Source organism: Emys orbicularis, chromosome 14 (genome assembly GCF_028017835.1).
Source record: "Emys orbicularis isolate rEmyOrb1 chromosome 14, rEmyOrb1.hap1, whole genome shotgun sequence".
Classification (NCBI taxonomy): domain Eukaryota; kingdom Metazoa; phylum Chordata; order Testudines; family Emydidae; genus Emys; species Emys orbicularis.
In genome coordinates this window covers 33,719,551-33,740,893 of record NC_088696.1, presented here as the reverse complement: position 1 = coordinate 33,740,893, position 21,343 = coordinate 33,719,551, and the positions used below count along the sequence as shown (strand labels likewise).

General features: G+C 42.6%; 1 protein-coding gene across 1 annotated transcript in view; it reads right to left on the bottom strand.

Moving 5' to 3' along the window:
• Window positions 1–1,829: 1,829 nt before the first annotated feature.
• Window positions 1,830–21,343, bottom strand: part of PLA2G15 (phospholipase A2 group XV) — a 29,593-nt gene continuing 10,079 nt past the window's right edge. The window contains exons 2-6 of the mRNA XM_065416559.1: window positions 16,733–16,889; window positions 11,868–11,986; window positions 9,477–9,575; window positions 7,816–8,040; window positions 1,830–3,664 (exon numbers count right to left, since the gene is read on the bottom strand). Coding sequence (XP_065272631.1) covers window positions 3,153–3,664; window positions 7,816–8,040; window positions 9,477–9,575; window positions 11,868–11,986; window positions 16,733–16,889 — 1,112 coding nt within the window. The 3' untranslated portion in view covers window positions 1,830–3,152. The remainder of the gene's footprint in view (window positions 3,665–7,815; window positions 8,041–9,476; window positions 9,576–11,867; window positions 11,987–16,732; window positions 16,890–21,343) is intronic.

Below are 21,343 nucleotides of genomic sequence, written 5' to 3'. Positions count from 1 at the left end.
AGCCAGCCTGAAGAAGAGCTCTGTGTAAACTTGAAAGCTTGTCTTTCACTAACGGAAGTTGGTCCAAGAGATATTACATGTCACCCACCTTGACTAATATCCTGGGACCAACATGGCTATAAAAACACTGCAAACAACCCTACTAAAGTGATTCTAAATAGACTTGGTTTGCCCTCTAATGCAGAGGGTCACACAATAAAGAAAGACTTCTAGTAGAAAAGGGAAATGCACAATGTAACTGCTTCCACCTTTTGGGATGAATACCCCTGTATTTTAGGTACTCCATTTATTTCACACTGAGGACATCTCTATCCTGGGATTGCACGGTAGACAAAAGAGCAGGGCTCAGGAGGATTTGATGGAAAATGAGAAATCAGACTTGTGATCTGTCTTATAAAGCACCCCCAACCAAAGGTAATCATCAGATGTGTGGATACTTTAACTGAGTCCTCAGCATTCACACTTTAATGTAAGAGATGTGCAATTCTGCTCAGGAAAGAAACAAGGATTTATGCTGACAAATCACAGCAAGTCTACAAGGTTTGGAGGGCTGTCAACTCCACTTACCAGTGTTAAGTAAAAGCAAGAGAGCAGACTTACTGAGCACAAAAAGCGACTGGAGGGTCCATCTGTTAATGGAAAGCTAAGTGAGTGTGGACTAAAGGGTTATTGGCATGAAGGTAAAAGTATGAGATGGAATTAGCTGGAAACAGAGCTGTGCATTTCCCAAAGGGAGAAAATACAGTAAATATCAAATGCTAAATCAGAACAAAAAAATCTGGTTCAGCTCTTTTAGAAGTGTCAATTTTTCTGCTTCTTCAAGTATACAGAATACCAAAGCCAAAAAACCTCTTGCTGTAGATTTTTAAGCATTTTACAGATTAAGCACACAGAGCTGGACAGCTTTGTAAATAAACCAGTTCTAAAAAAATCCTCCAGACCAGGTAGAGCCTGAGTCCCTTCTACAGCCCTACCGATATTCTTCAGTCTATGCTGGGAGCCAATACAGATTCCAGTTCCGCCCAGCCTGGTGCTAGTTAGCAAGCATGCATTCTACCTGGGTAAGTATCATAGATTTGAAAAAGCTGGACTTTTGAATCAGTTACTTTGCATAGTTGTATGTACTGCAGACCAATCTTACGGTAGTTTGTCCACAATGGAGTTAGACCATATGAAGAGCCTTAGACTAGAACTGTGGTTCTTGGTACAGCAATCTGCAGAAGCCTTCCAAAAAACAGTCTGACTAAAAGGATTTCATCCTTCTGTTCTCTAAGATTTAAGCAGTCAGCCATGTGTTACAGATAGCCAGTGGGCAACTCAGATCTGGCAGTGGACTAGCCCACACAGATGAGGCGGGAAAGTCTGCTTGAGCCATATAGTTGCCGAGCACTAGATCTTAGGTAGCTGATTCCAAGAGACAGACCTTCCATTCTACTGGGGAATGCTTGTCCTCCCTCGGAGACAGGGAGTTAGTCTTATTCTCTTTTCTGTACAGGGAGATATTTAACTTACCAATGATCCCAGTCAGGATTTCTAGAAGTGATTAGCTAATGCAAAATACATTAGAACCTTGAGCACTCTAGAGCCACCCGGTGCCGGATTGTTAACATTGTGCAGTGGCAAACACTAATGAGAGAACACTGTCAGATCAGCACATCCTAATCAAAGATTTCAATGGCAGCAAACAACCTCTATACACTACAAGAATGGTTAAACTTTACCTTTAATACAACTGCAATCTCCTAACATTAGAAATCAATGGATTCTTAATTCTGTAGGATTTCTGATGAGCGTAACTCTTAAGGTAACTTTTTTTCCTGAAGAACCCTGCACCCTGGAAGTGTTCATAGCAGTTTTCTGAAAAATGCAATGACAAGTGGTCTACCATGGTTAAGTAACTGAAGTATTGTTTCATGGAGAGATGCATGCTATGCAATTTTCTGGGGCCTAATACATAGTGTCCCTTTTAAATGTTTGTTTCTCAACCCAAATTAAGAACTCATTACCCCTACAGGAAAGATATTTTTCTCTATAAATACTCTATAATTCTAAGCTTTTTCAACTAAACATAATTTTGATCCAATAGGAAAGATGGTTAGTTAGCTGGAAACTGGATCACAGCAGAAGTGTACTTGGCTGAAAGCAAGATACATACAAAGGGGTTTTTTCCCATTGTGGGAACTTTAATTTTTACTTGTTTTGGTGGGAGGGGGCTTTGGTTTTTTGAGATCTATTACCATTTGAACTAATGGAGATAACTTGTCACTTTGACATGTGAAGTCAGCACCTCACACAAAATTTGCTGATACCAAGTTCCTGTGGATTTCAATGTATACACCATGTAGCCATAGCCATTGTACGAGGAGTGACAACTACTAACCTTTTATTTTTTTAATTAAGGGGAAAAAATCTAAAGCATGAAGCCAGCAGCCTTAGACTCTTGATGCTAAGTCATCAACTTACTAAAGTTAAGGACAACTGGATTCTCTTCAATTTTTCCAAGACATCAAATAAGGAACTTCAGGTAATTAATGCACTTTCCCTCTTTTCCAGCAGCAGTACAAATGAAGAAACAGGTAAGTTGGATATGACCAAAGTCCTGCAATATCTTAACTCCATGTCTATTTATAACACCTGCTTGGACCTTCATATTTACTAGCTTATTTATGGACAATGATTCAGAACTTGTGACCCTTTTGGAAAGTTACTGTATTCAAAAAATCCTTCACAACCTCTCCATTGCTTTAGTACAGAACTGACAGTAACCAGCAAGCAATTCTTTCCGTCACCCCAACTCTCCAAAGATCACAAGTAAGAAACGGTGTAGGCTGCACATATTGCACATAGGGTGTGAAAAATGTTCAAGTGAACTTCTGTATGAACACTGGACATTTGTCTAGCAGCACCAGAATGCACATATGACCAAGCCTTTAGAATGTGAAACACTATGATGCATTATGAACACTAATCCAAGAGACAAGTGATCATTAAGGACACCAAACAGCTTTCTGAACACGGCCTGAAAAGAGACCAAATAAATAATCCAAGTGTTTTAAAACCAAAGGATCAAAAGGCATTTTCCCCTCACTTAAGGGAAGGCATCACAGGTGATGGAGAAAAACAAAAAAACAAAAAACTGTCCACATAGGGTGTCACAAACCAAAAAGAAGTTTTTTTACATAGGAAATAGTTGTAGCATTAGACAGCATCTCAATATGCTCATTTCCTGACATCTCAAACAGTATCACTTCCTGCTTTTGCTTGTCCACCCACTTTTGACATTGTAAGGCACTCTCCAAGTTCACTGTACCATCACCATCGCTGTAATAGATCTTGGGCTCTTTATCAGGAAAGGCCTCATAGTAGAATGAGTCAGGTGTTTCTACACCAGTGCCAAAGAGACAGTGCAAACGCACACCAGGTGGTATCATCTGGTAGACCAAGGGCTCAGTGTCTTGTCTCATGAACCAGCCATCCTCAAAGTTGATGTCCTTATAGAACTTTTGGTAATCCTGGAGAGTGTAGTTAACTGTGGGTGTGCTTACAAAGATCTTATCTGGAGGCCACGTGTAATTGTAGGGGAGCATCCAATTGGTTGAAACTGCAGATCTCTGCTGGTCTCGGATCTTAAGTGAACTGATGACAGGTATCCTGTTGTTGTCACCTACAAAATAGATTTTTGTTTTATTTATTGTACACTGAAATATCAATTACTGCTTATAATGATGGAATGAATGAGGATCCTACTTTCCTTACTTAAAAGATTACAGAGTTTGACTGGAAATACATTAATCACTAGTAGGAAACAGTCTGGATGTTTTAAATACTGTAGATACAATTCCAATAACTGCTTATACCTTATAAAGAGGAACAAATTAGTTGACTGAATGACAGGGGCAAGAAACATTGCTAAAGACAACCTAGAATGGCATTTTCCTGAGGCTACCTTTCTGACATATTCGTTTAAGAAGAAAATATTTTCTACTTGGGCTCATTTGGGAGCTTTGGGCCCAAAAGTTCTTCACAACATCAATCATTAGGCAATCATTCTGGCCATCTGTAAAGCTATCTTAAAATTCTTTTTCTAAAGGAATCACAGATGCAGATTGTGCAGTGATTCACAGGGACACTCTTCCCTTAATGTTTTTGTTGGGAGAACTGGCTGGTGTTATCCTCTGTACATTTGCGCATTCAAGAGATCTCATGAGACAGCAGAAGAAACAATGTTAACACCCAGGTTTTCACAGTTCAGTGATAGAACAGAGCAGCAGCTCCGGGCCAGCGAGGGAAGAGAAAGAGCCTGTCTTCTTCACAGCGACTGTTGGGCCAGGTCAGGAGACAGGTGCTATGGGGAGACAGACAGCGTGGGGCTGCTCGGCGGTCAAATGGGGCTCATAAGGGCTAGTGGTGGAGGACAGACTGGGGCAGGGGCTGAATGGGAGTGGAGGTGCAGGACAACAGGGGGAAGGGAGATGCAGGGCCACACGGGGATGGGGGGTGGCTGAGTGGAGGCACAGAGAGACATGGGGACAGGGGTAGGGGGTGTAGGGCCACATGGGGATGGGGGGAGGGGGTGTCTGGGTGGGGGTGGAGGGACATGTGGGCAGGGGGTGCAGGGACACATGGGGACAGGGGCAGATGTGCCTGACAATGGGAGAGGCTGGGGGTCAGTCAGGGTCTGCATGGGGGAAGCTCCCTAACAATCCCTCCCCCTCCTGCCCTCCCAAAACCTATTCCATACTTTTCCCATTCACACCCAACAACCCTCCAAGTTCACACGCAGGCTCCTTCCCAGCAATTACTTCCCTCTCCCTCAGCTCTTCCGTTACCCCAGACACTCCCAAGCCTTTGCACTGCTTTTGAGGGGTGCAGGATATACAGTATACAGGATATACAGTATTGTAGTCTAAATGAATTACTAAGAGTTCAGTATTAATATGCCTAGTAAGGAATCTACTTGTCAAAAAACATTTCCTGAATCTTTTTTGTGGGCTATATTGTTACAGGCATGCTTACTGACAGGTATTTTGAAATAAATGATCAAAAATAATTGAAACTGGTGTGATTATATTGTGTTATTTTGGCAAATACAATTTGCAGAATTTGAAAATATTGTGCACAGAATTTTTAATTTTTTGTTGCAGAATTCCCCCAGGAGTAAAGAGTGTAAGTAACCCAGAAGAAAGTAAACAGGATGCTCCTATACATGAACAAGTGCACTTTCTGAACACCTACATAAAAAAATACCACCCATGCTGTACCAAAAAAAAAAAAAAAAAAAAATACACCATCCTGCAAAATTCAGTACATATACCAAGTCAACAGCTATACAATGCCTTGAAATACCACCCAAAGTGTGCAGGAAGAATGTAAATCAACCAAAAGAAAAAGGGGGGGGGGGGGGGGAAAGATATTTTAATTGTTTTTAAGTTTCAAAAAATATGCTGTATTTTTAAACTCACTAGATGGCACTATTGATTCTCTAGTCCAGTAAGGAGGGCTGCAGCACAATACCGCTGGTGCCCTAATTAAGCTTGCCAGCATTTCCATATAATTGCAGCTGACGGTCAACATACCACCACCTGAATCTGATTAAGAAAGGAAACCGGAAGAGAGTAGAGTGAACACCACAAGGTCCTGAAGATACTCCTGTCACATTGCTGAGGAAAATGTTTTCTATCTTGACTTTAACATTGAAGTTGTTCCTTGTAGCTCTTGTTTGAAACCAGTTAATAGACTTGTGCTTAAACACTTTTCCCTTGCTTTCTCTTTTTGTATGACATAAAAAGTTCAATTGTGCCTCAAATGGCACACCTGCCGCTAAAGCCTCACACAGATTAATTCCAACATTGTCATTTACACTCTGCCCACCTAGCTTTCCCCTGCACTATCGTTCACTTCCTGTTGATACTGTTTCCTACTGCTGTACGCTGTTACAGTGACTACATTCTGTCCCAGTGGTGGCTGTATTTCAGTAGAAATTGAAGTGATTCTTCTGTATGCATATGTACAAACAGCCACTTTGTGATGAGAGATGCTACATACAATAAATATTGCTCATGCAGTAACAAGTAAGAAGCAAAACATTGTAGGTATGGGGAGATCCTAAGTGGTGCTGTTTAATTCTGCTCACATCTTGTATCACCTGGACACCATGCAAAGTTAGTTATCCAGTAAAGCCTCCTGCTCTGGATATTTAGAGTACACCACATGAAAAAGTCCGTAGTTTCTGCAGAAGCCTGCAAGCCACAGGATGCCATTTGGGGGAGGGAAAAATCAATTTTGCAATGCTATGTTGACAAAAATAAACAATTGTAAGCACCCAAAGGATATATGCATTTTCAGCTTTTTAATTAGTGGCTTTGAGTTGTACATTCCCATCTCAAAACCAAGTGCCTTATTTAAGCACATTAAATGTTTTTTTGAAGCACCCACGCCTCGTAAGCACTTTGGTATATGTCCTTCCTAATTTTCTTGATGTAAAAGTGTTTCAGGAACAAAAACTGCAAACAAACCTATCATAAGTTAGTACTGAGCTAAGAGGAAGCCAAAGGTCTTAATAGTTAAGCAGGGGAGGGATAGCTCAGTGGTTTGAGCATTGGCCTGCTAAACCCAGGCTTGTGAGTTCAATCCTTGAGGGGGCCACTTAGGGATCTGGGGTAAAATCAGTACTTGGTCCGGCTAGTGAAGGCAGGGGGCTGGACTTGATGACCTTTCAGGGTCCCTTTCAGTTCTATGAGATAGGTATATCTCCAAATATTATTATTATAGCAATATGCAAAAATTAATTCACCCCTCTGCTACAGGAGATGTTTAGGCATGACCGTCTGATACTGAAATTACAAAAAGGTACACTGCGTACTGTATGTTCTTTTTACTGGGGAGCAATTCCTTGAAGATTAGTGAAAGAACAGTGTCTGTATTAAACAAAATGAGGATAAATAAATTTAAGTCTCATGCCTAGCTTCTTTGATATTCACTTCAGCTACCAAACATTACCTCTCATTACTACCAATATATAATGCCACACTTTTTGAGAGATTCGTATTCTTAAAAACCACTTTAAATGTTAAACTGTGTGTGCCTTGCAAAGACTTTTACAGGTGGCCATGCTTCTGCCATCACTCAGGACTCCACATACCTCGAGAACTGCCAAGTCTGCAGTTATAAAAGAGCATTTAGAAGCTTCCAAGTCAGTTTTGCAATACAAAATTGAGAGTAATGAGTGTTTGGAAGGATAACAGCAAGGAATGGAATGTGCTGGAGACTCTACCGTGCTGGGTTAGGCAGCCATACAGCTGCAAAGGGGGACAGACAAAATAAGCAAGCAGCAACAGAGGGGACAGAGGGAGGAAAAATACTGAGATTGGGCGGGGGGGGAGGGAGAATGCGTCTCCAGGCCGGTAAGGTCCCAGTCATTCCTCCTACCTGCTCCTAGGCCCGTTCCAGACCCTCTCGGTCCCAGTGTCCTCCCCCTCCCAAGGAATGCAAGAGTTTACGCAGGGGCAGAGCCCACACAATATTCCCACTGTGGGGGCAATAGCCCCTTGTGCCCCGATTCCATCACCCCAAAAAGTAGTAAATAGGACAGCTCAATGCCGGGATACGAAAACCATATTCTATATAGGAGGGGAATGGAATTTGGAAATCGTGCCTGAAACTGGGGCAGTTATAAGCTTATGGGCTGAAAGCTGTTTTTTAATTGAAAGTTTGTAGCATCTCAAACTCTGTCCTCTAATGCTATGGTTAACAGTAACCCTTTAACATCCTGTGGTAGCTTCCATTTAAATTCAAGTATTTAAGCAGGTTACGTACCTGAAGCCAGCACACGAAGGGTTTTAGCCACTCCTCCCCATGGAGCACCCAGTGACACGTAGTCCTTTATGTACTTGTCTTTCCAATCCTGAGTCTGATGGTTGAGGAAATATAGAGTATACATATTACCCATACTGTGGGCAATTAAGACCACAGGACCTCCATTTTGTTCATACATCAACTCAATCATCTTTCGAAGGGCCACAAAATAGTCTCCATTCTCATCTAGAAACATCAAGACAGTATAGTTAAGTAAAGAGGTTGTTTGCAAATGCCATCTTTCAATATACAGTGTTTTAAAAGCTTAGCTTTTGATGCTGTAAGTAAAGAGAACAGATTCATACCATTAATTCAAACAGCATATTGCTAGAAGCCAAATTTTCCTCACTTTTCATGTGCTTAGAATTGTTTCTAAAAATGTAGACGTGAATTGTTTCAAGCTCAGAAAACTATTTATACTGTTTCTCTCTCCGTAGCATGTATTTATCAAAGGGCAGGCTTTTCAAAAAAGTGCTCTACATTGGTCTAACTTCTCCCGCTGAATTCAATGGTAAAACTCACACTGACTTTAATGGGAGTAGAATTAGGCCAGCACCAAGAACTTCTGAAAATCCCACCTGAAGCTGCTTGGAAGATTCTTTATTCTTAATTTAAAAGACAGTAAGTTAGAAGCCTTAGGAAAACTCCCATTTTTGCTCACTGAGTAAAACCATGGCTTTTCAGTCCAGCTGTATTTTTGACCTTTTTAAAATTCTATAGGCAGCAGTTGCCAACTTGTTTTATTTTGTCAATGGATTTAATAAGATTTAACAAAACTAGTCACTGCTAATTTAGAGATCCTGTTAGTGCCTTCTGAGACAATACCATTCCTGTCTGTAACATGTAACTACATATTCGTCAAACTGAAGAAAACCTAATAAAATCCATCTCTCTACCCTCATAATCCTTTTAGGCCAGCTGCAGACCAGTCTGTTACCAAACAATCAGGGTTGTTGATTTTCATCAAGAAGTTCCCTGGATTTCAAAATAAGACCATGTCTCAGTTCTTTTAGAATTAAACTCTTCAGGGCAGGGCAACAGCCTGGGACACTAAAATGTTACATGCATGAATGTGCTGCTTTTTCATTTTGTCTTCACATGTAATATGAAGAGTGTATTTTTTATCTCAAACTATAGACAGGAGATAGTAAAGTAAGACTAGAGTGCAATAAAGAGTACAGGGTCTCTGACCTTCTTACACAGCTAAAGGAATGTGTAAATGCAGAATACAGGTTTGAACATTACCCCTTAGCCTTGAATTTTAATGACACTACACACGGAGGAGCCGATTTCTCCAGACAAAGCAATTAAGTAACAGAGTTAGACTTTGAGGCAACATTGCGGTTCTGTGGATTATGCCTTGCTAATAGATGACCAAGTTTATTTCAGGGAGGTGCTTTAGAACTTTCCATTATTACTACTTTGGGGGCTTTGTTCCGTGTCTTATATAATTTTATCAAAATTCCTGTGGAGTTTTCCCAGAGTTAGGACCCTAACAGTCACTCTAATCAGGATTAGGGTTGTAAAAGGGATCTCATGAAGAAAGGGGTAATAAATTCAGCCAAATTTGCTGCCTAGAAAGTCAATAAAATGACTAATTCAGGTAATGAAGTTTCATTTACTTGGTGCCTTCCGCCAATCATAGGGAGCTCCTCTTACATCTTTATCCCGCTGGTAGCCCCAGTCTACCAGACTCTGCACCAATGTGTAAAAGTAAGTGCCTGTGGACAGAAAAAGAAGAGATCAGCATCACATCAGCCTTATTGGGCGTCCATCAATAGTGAAACTGAAGTTTAACTCCAGTTAGATTATTCTGCCTCCATACAAATAGAAGATTATTTTAGTCCAAGACACAGTTTAAACAGCTGGCTGCATTAGGCAAAGTGAAGGATGTTAGGTATGTACCAAAGATACAAAGAGGTTTTATTCTTCTGAAAAATTCTCTAAACTGTTGTGAGACAATCCCTACTGCAACTTTTTTTCCATCTACCTTCCTTTTGTACATGCTGCACTTAATCATAAATATGGTGGCTTACCAATGTGCAGATAATAGTGCAATAAACTATTCTCAATTCTAAGAGCTCATGTACACTAGAGTTTTTACAATGAGCTGACCACCAAATAACTGCAGGAAGATAACATTTATACAGACTAGTCTGGGCCTTCCAAATACATTTTTTCCTGGATACAGACACTTGTGATTTGCTCTAGGATAGGAACTACTGTGAAACTAGTTTTATTTCCATCAAAAGATTAGGAATTTTAATCCACTTGAGTTGGCTGAACACAATGCTTTGATAGCAAACAATGGACAGAGTATTTGCAGACTAGTTATCTCAAGTGATATGGTAAATTGCATTTTATTTAACCTTTTATTTATCCCTCTAGTAAAGGGGTGAGTACAGTTGTATCCAAAACAAACACTGCAACAAAAGGTGAAGCCTGGAGACACAGGGCTGCATATTAGAGCAGAATCCTTCAAAGCCCATTTAACTGGAGGCCTAAAACATCTTTAAGGCCATCAAAATTGGGTTTTTTCCATTTTGGATTAGTACCTTCTCTACCAAAAGTCCTATCAGCAGTTTGGGCTGATTTAACTACTGATTTCTAAAGTAATGGGACTGCTGTTTAAGTGTGTCCTATATTAAAAAGGTCAGAGGGAGATTGTAAATGTACTATTATCCCTTCACGGACTGTTTAAGACTACAAAACCAATTAAAAAAAATATATAGCCTTTCAGCAAAGAAAGGACAATCACACACAGCAAAATCAGTTAGCAGCCAACTGTGCTTTTAAGTACAAGCTGCTCCCATATGCTCTTCTCACCAAGACCTGCATGACAAAGTGCACTATGAATTCTGGTCAAGCAGTAAATCCCATTTGTAAAGTAGGCTACTGGATGTTCAAGTATCATCCTACCACCAAGTGCACACATTACATTTATTTTCCATCACTGCAAGTACACATTCTGTGAAAGAGTTGCTGTATTAGTCTAAGAAATCGTGCATCCGAAGAACTGGGTATTCACCCACGAAAGCTCAGGCTCCAATACGTCTGTTAGTCTATAAGGTGCCACAGGACTCTTTGCTGCTTTTAAGGATTCTTTGTAATACAAGTGGCAGTAACAGGCTAACACATCAAATCTAAACCTCCATTACTTCAACTTTTGGGTCAGAGATTTAAGCATCTCCCAATGAGATTGTGCTATGAAAATTGTCAGTATGTCAGATGTATTTTTCTCAGGAATTCATAGTCATGAGATACAGCAGTTGGGGCTAAATTACCCCTCTATTTAGAGTCCATTACTGTATGAATTTTTTGAGGGAAAAGGGAAGAAAAGGAGTGCCAGATCTCCCAAATTCATACAATGGGTATGGAAATCCATTCCCCTCAGGGCTACCTGGCCTGGGGTTGCTGCAGCAAAGAGAAGGTTTTTTTATTATTATTAAAAGTTTCCTGATTATTTTCAGTTTGTAAAGCCCCTGTTGCAGAGAGTTTTTTCTATGCACTCTGTCTCATTTCCTACAGAAGCCTTTAGGATGACTGTTGGAGTTTCATTCTGAGAATTTTAATTCTGAATAAATTTTAACAGATTGGCGAGCACTCAGTTCTGCCCCCTTTGTTCATCAGACAAAGTTCTCAGGTTAGCCACATGACATATAACATATGCACAAGATTTTTTTTTTTTTTTTTTTTTGGTTATTTCTCTGACAGGACAATACAGTGTCCTGCAGCTCCGCTCCAGCTCCAGGCAAAAACCTGCAGCTCCACTGCTCCGGAGCTGCTCCGCACTCCAGCTCTGGGCTCCACTCCAAAGCCCTGCGAATACACAGTACTAATGTTGATAAGCAAAATGAACCCATGTACTATCCTACTTCATACAAATGCTACATAGCTTTCCTTGGACTTCAGTAGGGAACTGTGAATGGAAATTGCAGTCCTCTAAAGTGCTGTATATCAGATGTAATGGAAAAGGTATTAAACATGTGACAATGAACAAAACTAGTACATACCAACACTTCTTTTACTAGGGTCAAGAAATTCCAAGGAAAATGTTTGTCCAAACCCTGGGACTCTGACATCCACTCCATCCGGAGGCTCTGTGATCTTACTTGTTCGATTGTATATTAACCTGGGGGGAAAGGAAAACATAATAAATATGAGACGTACCATCTTACTACTTAGCACAATGCTCTTCACTATTTTTGAAGTGGGGGCCATTTTGGCAAAAAAACTTCAATGTGAGAGCCACATGGGGTGGGGCTGACGGGTTCGGCGTGTGGGAGGTGGCCCAGGGTAGGGCAGAGGGTGCGGTGTGGGGGTGAGGGCTCTGGGGTGCAGGCAGGGGCTCAGGCAGAGGGTTGGGATACAGGGGTCAGGGCTGTAGGGTAGGGCCAGGGATGAGGGGTTCAGGATGCAGGAGGGGGCTCAGGCAGAGGGTTGGGATGCAGGGGTGATGGCTGCAGGGTAGGGCCAGGGATGAGGGGTTCAGGATGTAGGAGGGGGCTCAGGACTGGGGCAGAGGGTTGGGATGTGGGGGGGAAGGGAGGACGGCTCTGGCTGGGGCAGAGGGTTGGGATGCAAGGGGGGGTGAGGGCTCTAGGGTGGAGCTGGGGATGAGGGGCTTGGGGTGCGTGCAGGGGCTCAGGCAGAGGGTTGGGATGCAGGGGTGAGGGCTGCAGGGTAGGGCAAGGGATGAGGGGTTCAGGATGCAGGATGGGGCTCAGGGCTGGGGCAGAGGGTTGGGATGCGGGGGGAAAGGGGAGGGCTCTGGCTGGGGGTGCAGCCTCTGGGGTGGGGCCAGGGATGAGGGGTTTAGGGTTCAGGAAGGGGCTCAGGACTGGGGCAGAGGGTTGGGATGCGGGGGGGGGAAGAGGGCTCTGGCTGGGGCAGAGGGTTGGGATGCGCGGGGGAGGGCTCTGGCTGGGGGTGCGGCCTCTGGGGTGGGATCAGGGATGAGGAGTTTGGGGTGCAGGCAGGCTGCCCTTGAGCTGGGGTCAGAGGACTCCCCCCAGCCCTCTCCCTGCCAGCAGGTAGCACGGGAGCTCCGGGGGAAGGGACCCTCTCTCCCCCCTGCCCGGAGGCAGCACAGGTGCTCCGGGGCCAAGGGAGAGGTCCACAGCAGCTCTGCAAGCCCCAACTTGCTCCCCTCCCCAGTTCCCACCCACCCCCACCTCTCTCCTCTCCAGGTCCCTGCTGCATGGCCCTTTAGAGCTGCTGCACGGCTATTTATAGCCTGCTGCACGGCCGCTTAGAGGGAATGTAGGGAGCCGCACTTAGGTCGATGGGAGCCGCCACTGGCACCGACTTAGCAGCTCTCAACTAAGATGGGACTTATGTTTGCTGAATACAATAAAAAGGATTAAGAGCTATTACCTACATGGAACAGCACAAAGCCCAGACACTACTACAAGGGCACTTCAATACACAAGTGGTTACACACAGTGCAAACAAAGTTTTTTGTACTCTTCTACTTAGTTTCTGAAAATAAGAGTATAGAGCTCTATCTTCAGTCTGTAGAAACTGGGTGTACGGTAAAGGGAGCAAACATCAGTCCCAGGGAGACAGAGTATGAAATGCCTTGTATGGTTCGGGGATGTGTCAGTCTGCGTCTGGCAAGAAGCTAGAGAAACTTGTTATGAATGTAAGAAGTAAAATAATACAATAGTGGAGAATAGAGCACTAAAAGGAGACTTCATATAGGTCCCCTAAATAGAAGTAAGCTAATCACGTCTAACTAGGAATAGCTGTCCAGCTGGAAGGAATATTTGAAAAGCCATAACCAGCAGTAAAGCAAAGGCCTCTTGGGAAACAAAGATTACAAGGACAGACAGACATTAAGTATTTTGTAGCTCCTGTTCAGGTTCCATGTATCTCAAGAGGGTGTGAAGTGTCTGGAATGCAGATTTTTTTTTACCCCCACAACAACCAGTCTAACTTGTTTTACTTGCAAGCTAAACATTTGTTTGTCTCTACAATAAGTGAAATAATTAAGCTATTTTGAGTAATCTGTCAGAGAACAAATGCTCAAAACAATTAACTGTAAAACTAATCTCTCTGAGGTAATGCAAACCTAGATTTCTGTTGGCCCAGGACCCCAGGAAAAGGGAAGTGTTGTGAGTACCCGTGCTTCTCTATTAGGCTCTTCTACTTGCTAGATTTCTCTCTGGTCATTCATCAAATAGCAACGAAATAGCTACCAATAAGCCACTTAAGAGTATACTTACACTGGAACTATAACCTTGTTGGGTGACCTGGTTATAATTTGTCCTTTGACATAGTATAAGTGAAGTGCAGATGAGTCCTTAATTGTGTTGGAGAACCAGTCTAAAGTCTTAGACCAAGGAAGCCATCAACATAGTTAGGCTCCCTGTTTACATTACAAAATAGAACTGGACTTTACCCAAGTTGTAATAAGATCTGCTTCAAAATACTTATTTACAGTATGGGGTGCCTTATAGGCAACAGCATTAAAAAAAGCATCTCTAAGGACATGTCTACGCAGGGACACTCAAGAAAGTCAGGGACTATCAGCTCTCGAGTGATTTTAGTCTGCATCCTGCAAGATGGGCATGTTACCAGACAGAACTCTAGCCTGTACCTCAAGTCAGGTCAGCTAGTCTAGATTAAAAGCACCAAACTTGGTTAGAGCAGTGGTTTTCAAACTGCGGGTCGCAACCCAGTACTGGGTTGCGGAATGTAAGGCACTGGGTCATGGCGGCTCTGGTAAGCACCGCCGACCGGCCATTAAAAGTCCTCGCTGCGCACCAGAAGTGGCCAGCAGTAGTCTGGCTCCTAGATGGGGGGGCCACGGGGCTCTGCGTGCTGCCCCCACCCTGAGCCCCGGCTCCGCACTCCCATTAGATGGGAACCAGCCAATTGGAGCGGGGGGGGGGGGGGGCAGTGTCAATCTCCTGCCCCAGCCCTGAGCTCCCCCCGAAACCCAGAGCCCCTTTCTGCACGCCAACCCCTCACCCCCAGCCCAGAGCCCTGATCCCCTCCTGCACCTCAATCCCCTGCCCCAGCTCTGAGCCCCCTCCAAACCCAGAGCCCCCTCCTGCACCCCAAACCCCTCATCCCCAGCCCCACCCACAGCCCTCACCCCTGCACCCCAGCCCTGAGCCCCTCCCACACCCCAAACCCCTCATCCCCAGCTCTGTTGGGTCGTGATCAACAATTTTCTTCACCTGGGTTGCCAGAAAAAAAAGTTTGAAAACCACTGGGTTAAAGGATTATAGTGGGGGGAGGAGGGGTTAAACACTCACGTAAGAGCCCAGTGAATTCAGGAGTGAAAAGACACCCTCAAGGTGAGTACACTAGACTATTTTTTACCTCCAAGATACTTAACACATTTGTAAAGGCTGCTGTGCACACTCCCCACCTGTAGGAGTCATCCCTTGAAGGTAAAAAAAAAAGCGTCCAGTGTGGAGAAGCCCTGAAGGGGACCATTTTTGTCCCCAAACGGTGTTAATGTATACACTACAAGGGAATAGGGCCATCGACACTATAGGTTTTACATTCAAAAGGAAAGTATTTAGTGTTGGGCTATTTTTAACTGAAAGGGATATTATAAAATATTGGATCCTGACTCCCCCAGTGGGCAGGAAGGGGCAAGATTAATTTGTTGGGGGTGCTTTCAGATCCTCATTTAGGGGCTTCAAGTGACTATGGCCAAAAACGTCTTTCATCTGGTCCATTTCCCCAGTGTAGATCTTATGACTTCCATACTGGAGTACTGCAATGCACTCTACCTAGGACTATCTAGTGAATGTAAATGCCTACCTACTTGGTAGCATTAGCCACAGAGAGGAAAACAGTTTCCAGATGAAGAAATAGCTTCCTGTCTATCAGTTTCCACATGCAATAGAAGGTGCTGACACCAATCCAGAAATTCCTATATGGTTTGGGTGTTGGTTGGCCTTTCCCTACATGCTGCTAAGACAACTGAGGTGCTTTAAGATTTCCTAGATTTGAGCATTTGGACCTGGAGACCGGACACTCCCTGAAAACCCTTCAGCTCTAGAATTTGCTTCCGTTAGACACAATCCAGACATTCAGGATATGGTGTAAGATGCCTTGTTTACAGAGGCTTCTGCCTGAGGTGGAGAAGAGGATTGAGAAAAATTATGCTGAGCTGCTTTAAAGTTCTATTTAAAATATCAGATTCATTTCATTAGCAGAGGAACATTTCTGAAAGTCAACTGGCTAAAATGTGGGCTTGTAACAATGTTAAAATGCCATCCCCGACTTGAGCAATCCATCTACCAACACAGGGAACCACGTTATGGATTTTTGCCGAGACCAGCACCTTTCAAGTCCGGCACATAGACAACAGCTAGAAATGTGCTAGTGCAGTATTTTATAGTACTGCACTATACAAGAAGTTAACACCTGCTAGCTGGGGATTTTGATTTGCTATATAGTTTTGTACACCTAGTAGCAATTAGAAGTTTAATGAGGGAAGACACTAATGCCACATACAGATTTTTAAAACTAAAAATATTCTAATGAAGCAGATTTGGTATTTTAATTGCTAGTTGTAGGGTTTTTTTTCCAAGAACCTTCATTGCAAATTAATGTTCAACTCCTGAGAGCCTATGGGGCAGTAGAGTTATGCCATTTTTTAGAAGGCACTTAAAGGAGACTTTTCTTGATATGCAACCTGAAGATCCCTCAGTTTTATCCCATTATCCTACCTAAGGCTTCCCTCCCCCTACATGCCACCCAAACAGCTAGTGAAAAATCTTCTTGCTACTCCTGAATTGGAAGAAAGATTTTTAGATTGCATATATTTATGTAAGGTGTTTGCGGCTGATGGAAAGGGTGCAGGAAAAATCTGAAGAACTCCATATTTCTCCTGACAGGGCTGTGGTCCTACCTGATATTGTCTATCCAGCAGTCAATGATGACAGGCAGAAGCAATTCTAAGTTCAGCCAGAGCGTAAAGTAACTGTCTGTCTTCTTGCAGCAAAGGTAGTGCACCACTGTGGGTTTGTCCAATTTGGCTTCCAACTGGTTACCCAAATCCCCTGGGACTGCAAGAAACATAAAAAGCAGAAATATACTACTATCAGACTACAAGTAAAAACCTGTTACTGAATTAGTGATTATATATGCTTGTTTTCCATGCTACTCTACCACTGTATGACTGCAGTTATATTACTGCATCAGCAAAGATACTTGCTAGATTTTGTAAATGGATGAAAGGCGTTATTCTAGGAAGACAAGGCCGGTGCGGAGAAGCTACATGAATTCTTTGCATCGATTTTGACTGCAGAGGATGTGAGGGAATTCCCAAACCTGAGCCATTCATTTTAAGTGACAAATCTGAAGAACTGTCCCAGACTGAGGTGTCAGTAGAGGTTTTCGAATAAATTGATAAATTAAACATTAAGAAGTCACCAGGACCAGATGGTATTCACCCATGAGTTCTGAAGGAACTCAAATATGAAATTGCAGAACTACTAACTGTGGTGTGTAACCTATCACTTAAATCAGCCTCTGTACTAGATGACTGAAGGATAGCTAATGTGAGTGATTTTTTAAAAAAAGGCTCCAGAGGCAATCCTGGGAATTATAGGCCAGTAAGCCTAACTTCAGTACCAGGCAAATTGGTTGAAACTATAGGAAAGAACAGAATTCGCACACACATAGATGAACACAAAAAGTTGGGGCTTTTGTAAAGGCAAAACATGCCTCACCAACCTATTAGAATTCCTGGGGGGGGGGGGGGTGTTATCTTAAAACAGGAGTCTCACAAGCAGATTGTATCAAAGCCTTATCAAAAACCTCTGTGTCCCGTAGAGAGTAATCCAACAGCTTTTGGAAGACAGAATTTTTTCCTTCAGAATATTGCAACACTAACTGGTCACATAATTTCTTATTTAACATTTTCACCACTACCCACAGAAAATGAATTTGGATCAGTTTTTCTTTTACTTCATTATTGGAGCTTTATTTTCATTACTTTGTATCTGCTGGCATAACAGCCTCAGTTCACAGCACTTAGTCGGGTTGTAGTTTACTAATCTGCACATATATCCTTATGTCCTTTGCATCCAGGTTTTAGAACTGATGTTATGGTCTTGACACTAATGTTATAGTATCTATCCCTAATCAGCATGCAGATGGTCTGCTATTTTTACCTTTTTTTTTGCAATTTATTATTCTCTCCAACACAGAAAACTGTCAGCCTTCGTTTGCATTTGTCAACCATTACTGCCAAGACTTGCACAAAGACGACTAAAAACAAGCAAGATACTGAGCAATTAAAAAAAAAAAAGCTCTGACAGACTCTCAGCTCAGGCAGCGTTACATTACTACTTTCCAATGTGTCTTACTCTGCAAGAGAGGTTATTTGCTCTCTTGGAGAATCCAGGCCAACGAATATTATAACTACCCAGCGATATTTTAAATTTATTGAATTTGCCTTTTTTTGTTGGAGACGTAACAGTACATGTGCTGCACCAATGCAAGTTCCTACTAGACTCAATTCATTCCATTTTACTACACTGGTCAGATTCACTGCTGTTCTAATTCTGACTGGCCATATGGCTGTCTCAGGTGAAAGAAAAAAACTAATCAGAGTTTGGTCTGGAACAGATTACAACAACAGACAAATCAAGAACCAATATGGATTAACGTCCACCTATACAACAATTTTTAAAAGACTTGCAAAGAGGAAGTTGTGGCAAAATCAATCAAATAATATTCCAACTCCAAAGACAGTAGTGGGTTTGCTCAACAGTTATCATGAAACTTTTTGACTCAAGAAATGAACATTCTGAAATTTCCCTTCTACACTCTTCCCAATCCACTTTCTATTCCCCCTCCTACCATCATTCCACTATTGCAAATGAAGTTAAAATAATTAGGGACACTTTTACAAAACATGAGAAAGCGCAGGACCACAAGTAAAAACGCATGTGCATTTACTGTGACAAACAGAGTTTGCAAGTGTAAGTGGGTTTTGCAGATTACCAGCTAGTGGTGTAACAGTCCATTTAGCATGTGTGCAGCTGTACACTTTCCAGCATGTACACCTGGCATCTTGAGACTTTTAAATGCAGGTCTGCAGCGTTTACAGTTTGATTTTTTCACCCCTCAAAACTAACTAATCAATCAAAACATAGGATTTTACTATTTATAGTGTCCTATTATCCAAAAAATAGTAATTGTGTTCTGCCAAGTTTCCTCCAAAGGTTAACAAGTGGTACACCAACCACACAATTTTTTACACAGTACTCTTCCCACATATTCCTTTCCAAGAAGTCACACCTCTAAAATAATAAAACAGCACAAGATTTTGCATGTATACACATACTTTTTCCTACTTTTGGAAAACACTTGGAAATAATTGGTTTCCTATCTCTGTAGACTAACAGGGAACCATGTATAGCCAAGTGAAGACAGCCATATAGTCTGTTTAAAACAAACTTATAATAAAAGCAAGGTCATGCACAGCTCGCTGCAATAAATTGGCATAACTTGCCTGAAGGCTTCTGAAATCAGCCTCGGAACATAAGTTTCCACGAACAGCAGCAAAAATTAGATAAACCAGGATACATAGCTTCCAGGCAACAAGGCAGAGCCAGAACTTCAATTATAAGAGCAAATATAAGTTCTGGCACTGTCTCTAGTCAATAAACAGCTGCATATCTATTTCTTGACTTCTGCATCTTTGGGTTGGACATTTTAAGGAATGAGGCTTTGAAATAGGGGAAATAGCCATGGTTCAGCTATTTGTACTGAATCTTAGGGCATATTAGTTTATAGCATTATTCTATTTTTCCTTCATTAATCGAACCTTCTAAGAAGCTCACTCTGCTAAAGTGCTAGACTGGAGCAGCACTCTGCACGTGCAAGTCACTTGTTTTACTTTCTTGTAAAGTGCTCAGAGAGACTGATGACCCAGGAGTAAGTGTTGAGATAGATAAAAAGAGCTCCTATTTTAAGCTGGCCTACTGAGAGCAAATCACCATCAATTGCTGATCCCAGCAATCTCATACTAGGGTGTGGAGAAATTTAAACTCTCGCCTCCTCCTCCTCCCCACCCTCCAGTTCTTTTCTGTGGAAATTTTGGGGTACATATATAGTTTAAAACAGACTCCTAAAGGGATCTCTTAAAGTCACCAGCAATAAAGAACTTCAGTTGGGTATGCAAGACAGTGAGCAAGTCTGTTCCCTTAGCCCAGCGGTTCTCAACCCATGGCCCGCATGCGGCACAATTAGCACACAGCTGCAGCCCAGCTTTGTGCTAAAAAAATTCAAAACTTGCTGCTCTAATCTGAATGGGGACGGGGCTGGCTGAGGGGAAGACAGCATCTGGAAGCCTGCTGGAGGGCTCCTGCCAGCAGGGGGCTGCTGAGGCAGGGGGGCAGAGTGCAGGAGAGTGGGTCTCTGGGCAGGTTTGTGGGGAAGGGGGCACTTTGGGCAGTGGGACACTGGGAACTAGGGGTGCTGCAACACCCTCAGCTTTTAGGCTGCCCGAGTTGGGATCTGGGTCCTGGCTTCCCAGCTCCATGTCCAGGGCTCCACTCCTTGCCCCTCTCTGTGGAGGGGGGCGCTTGGCATAGCGGACTGTGGGGGAGGGCGCTGTGGTTCTCAACCTGAGGTCCATGTAACACATTAATAGGTTGAGAACCACTGCCCTAGCCTATTCTGTAAAGCAGTGGTCTCCAAACTTTTTTGATCGCGTACCCCATCAGTAAAAATTTTTTGAGCACGCACCCCCTGCGGCACCAAAGCGCAAAAAAAAAAAGCGCTCCTCCTGCCGCGCACCCCCAAGGATCCTCTTGCGCACCCCACTTTGGAGACCACTTCTGTAAAGAATGTGTAGGGAGAGGGAGGAAAAGAATTTGGATCTGTTGTCTCAAATGTTTTACTCTGTATTTCTCTATCAACTACCCCATCTCTCATTAGACCTCTGACACACACACACACACTCTCTCTCTCTCTCTCTCTCTCTCTCTCTCTCTCTCTCTCAATGAAGTTGTTTAAGCACAGTAGCAGGTCAGAATTTATTTTAGGTTATTTCAAAAACTAATATAGTGGAAAGTGTAGCCATCATCAATAGTAGGGCATTGTAGCACTGCATCACACTCTTGAAAAATGATAAAGTTCAAAAAGTATTGAAGTTCAAACTCAGAACCCCATAAACTGCTGTTTAAGTCTCTGCTTATAGAACTAGCTGGCCACATGTTATTTCACATAATCTTGTGCCTTTTTTGGCTGCTGCACCAAAGCTCTTAACTAGAAAGAAGCACAAAAACATAACTATATTTAGGTTAGTTACTCATGGCTGGTCAGTTTCAGTGGCTGGCTGCCAAAGGCGTGACAAGATGATATTGTCTTCTTTTCCAGTGCAAAACAAAATGGACAGGTAACTGACACTTATTCTCACTCAAAGCTTTGGCTTCTTTTTAAAAACAAGCTCTTTCAGCAAAAGGTACTGTTTGAAAGCCTGGATAAGGGTGAGAGATATTAGGGA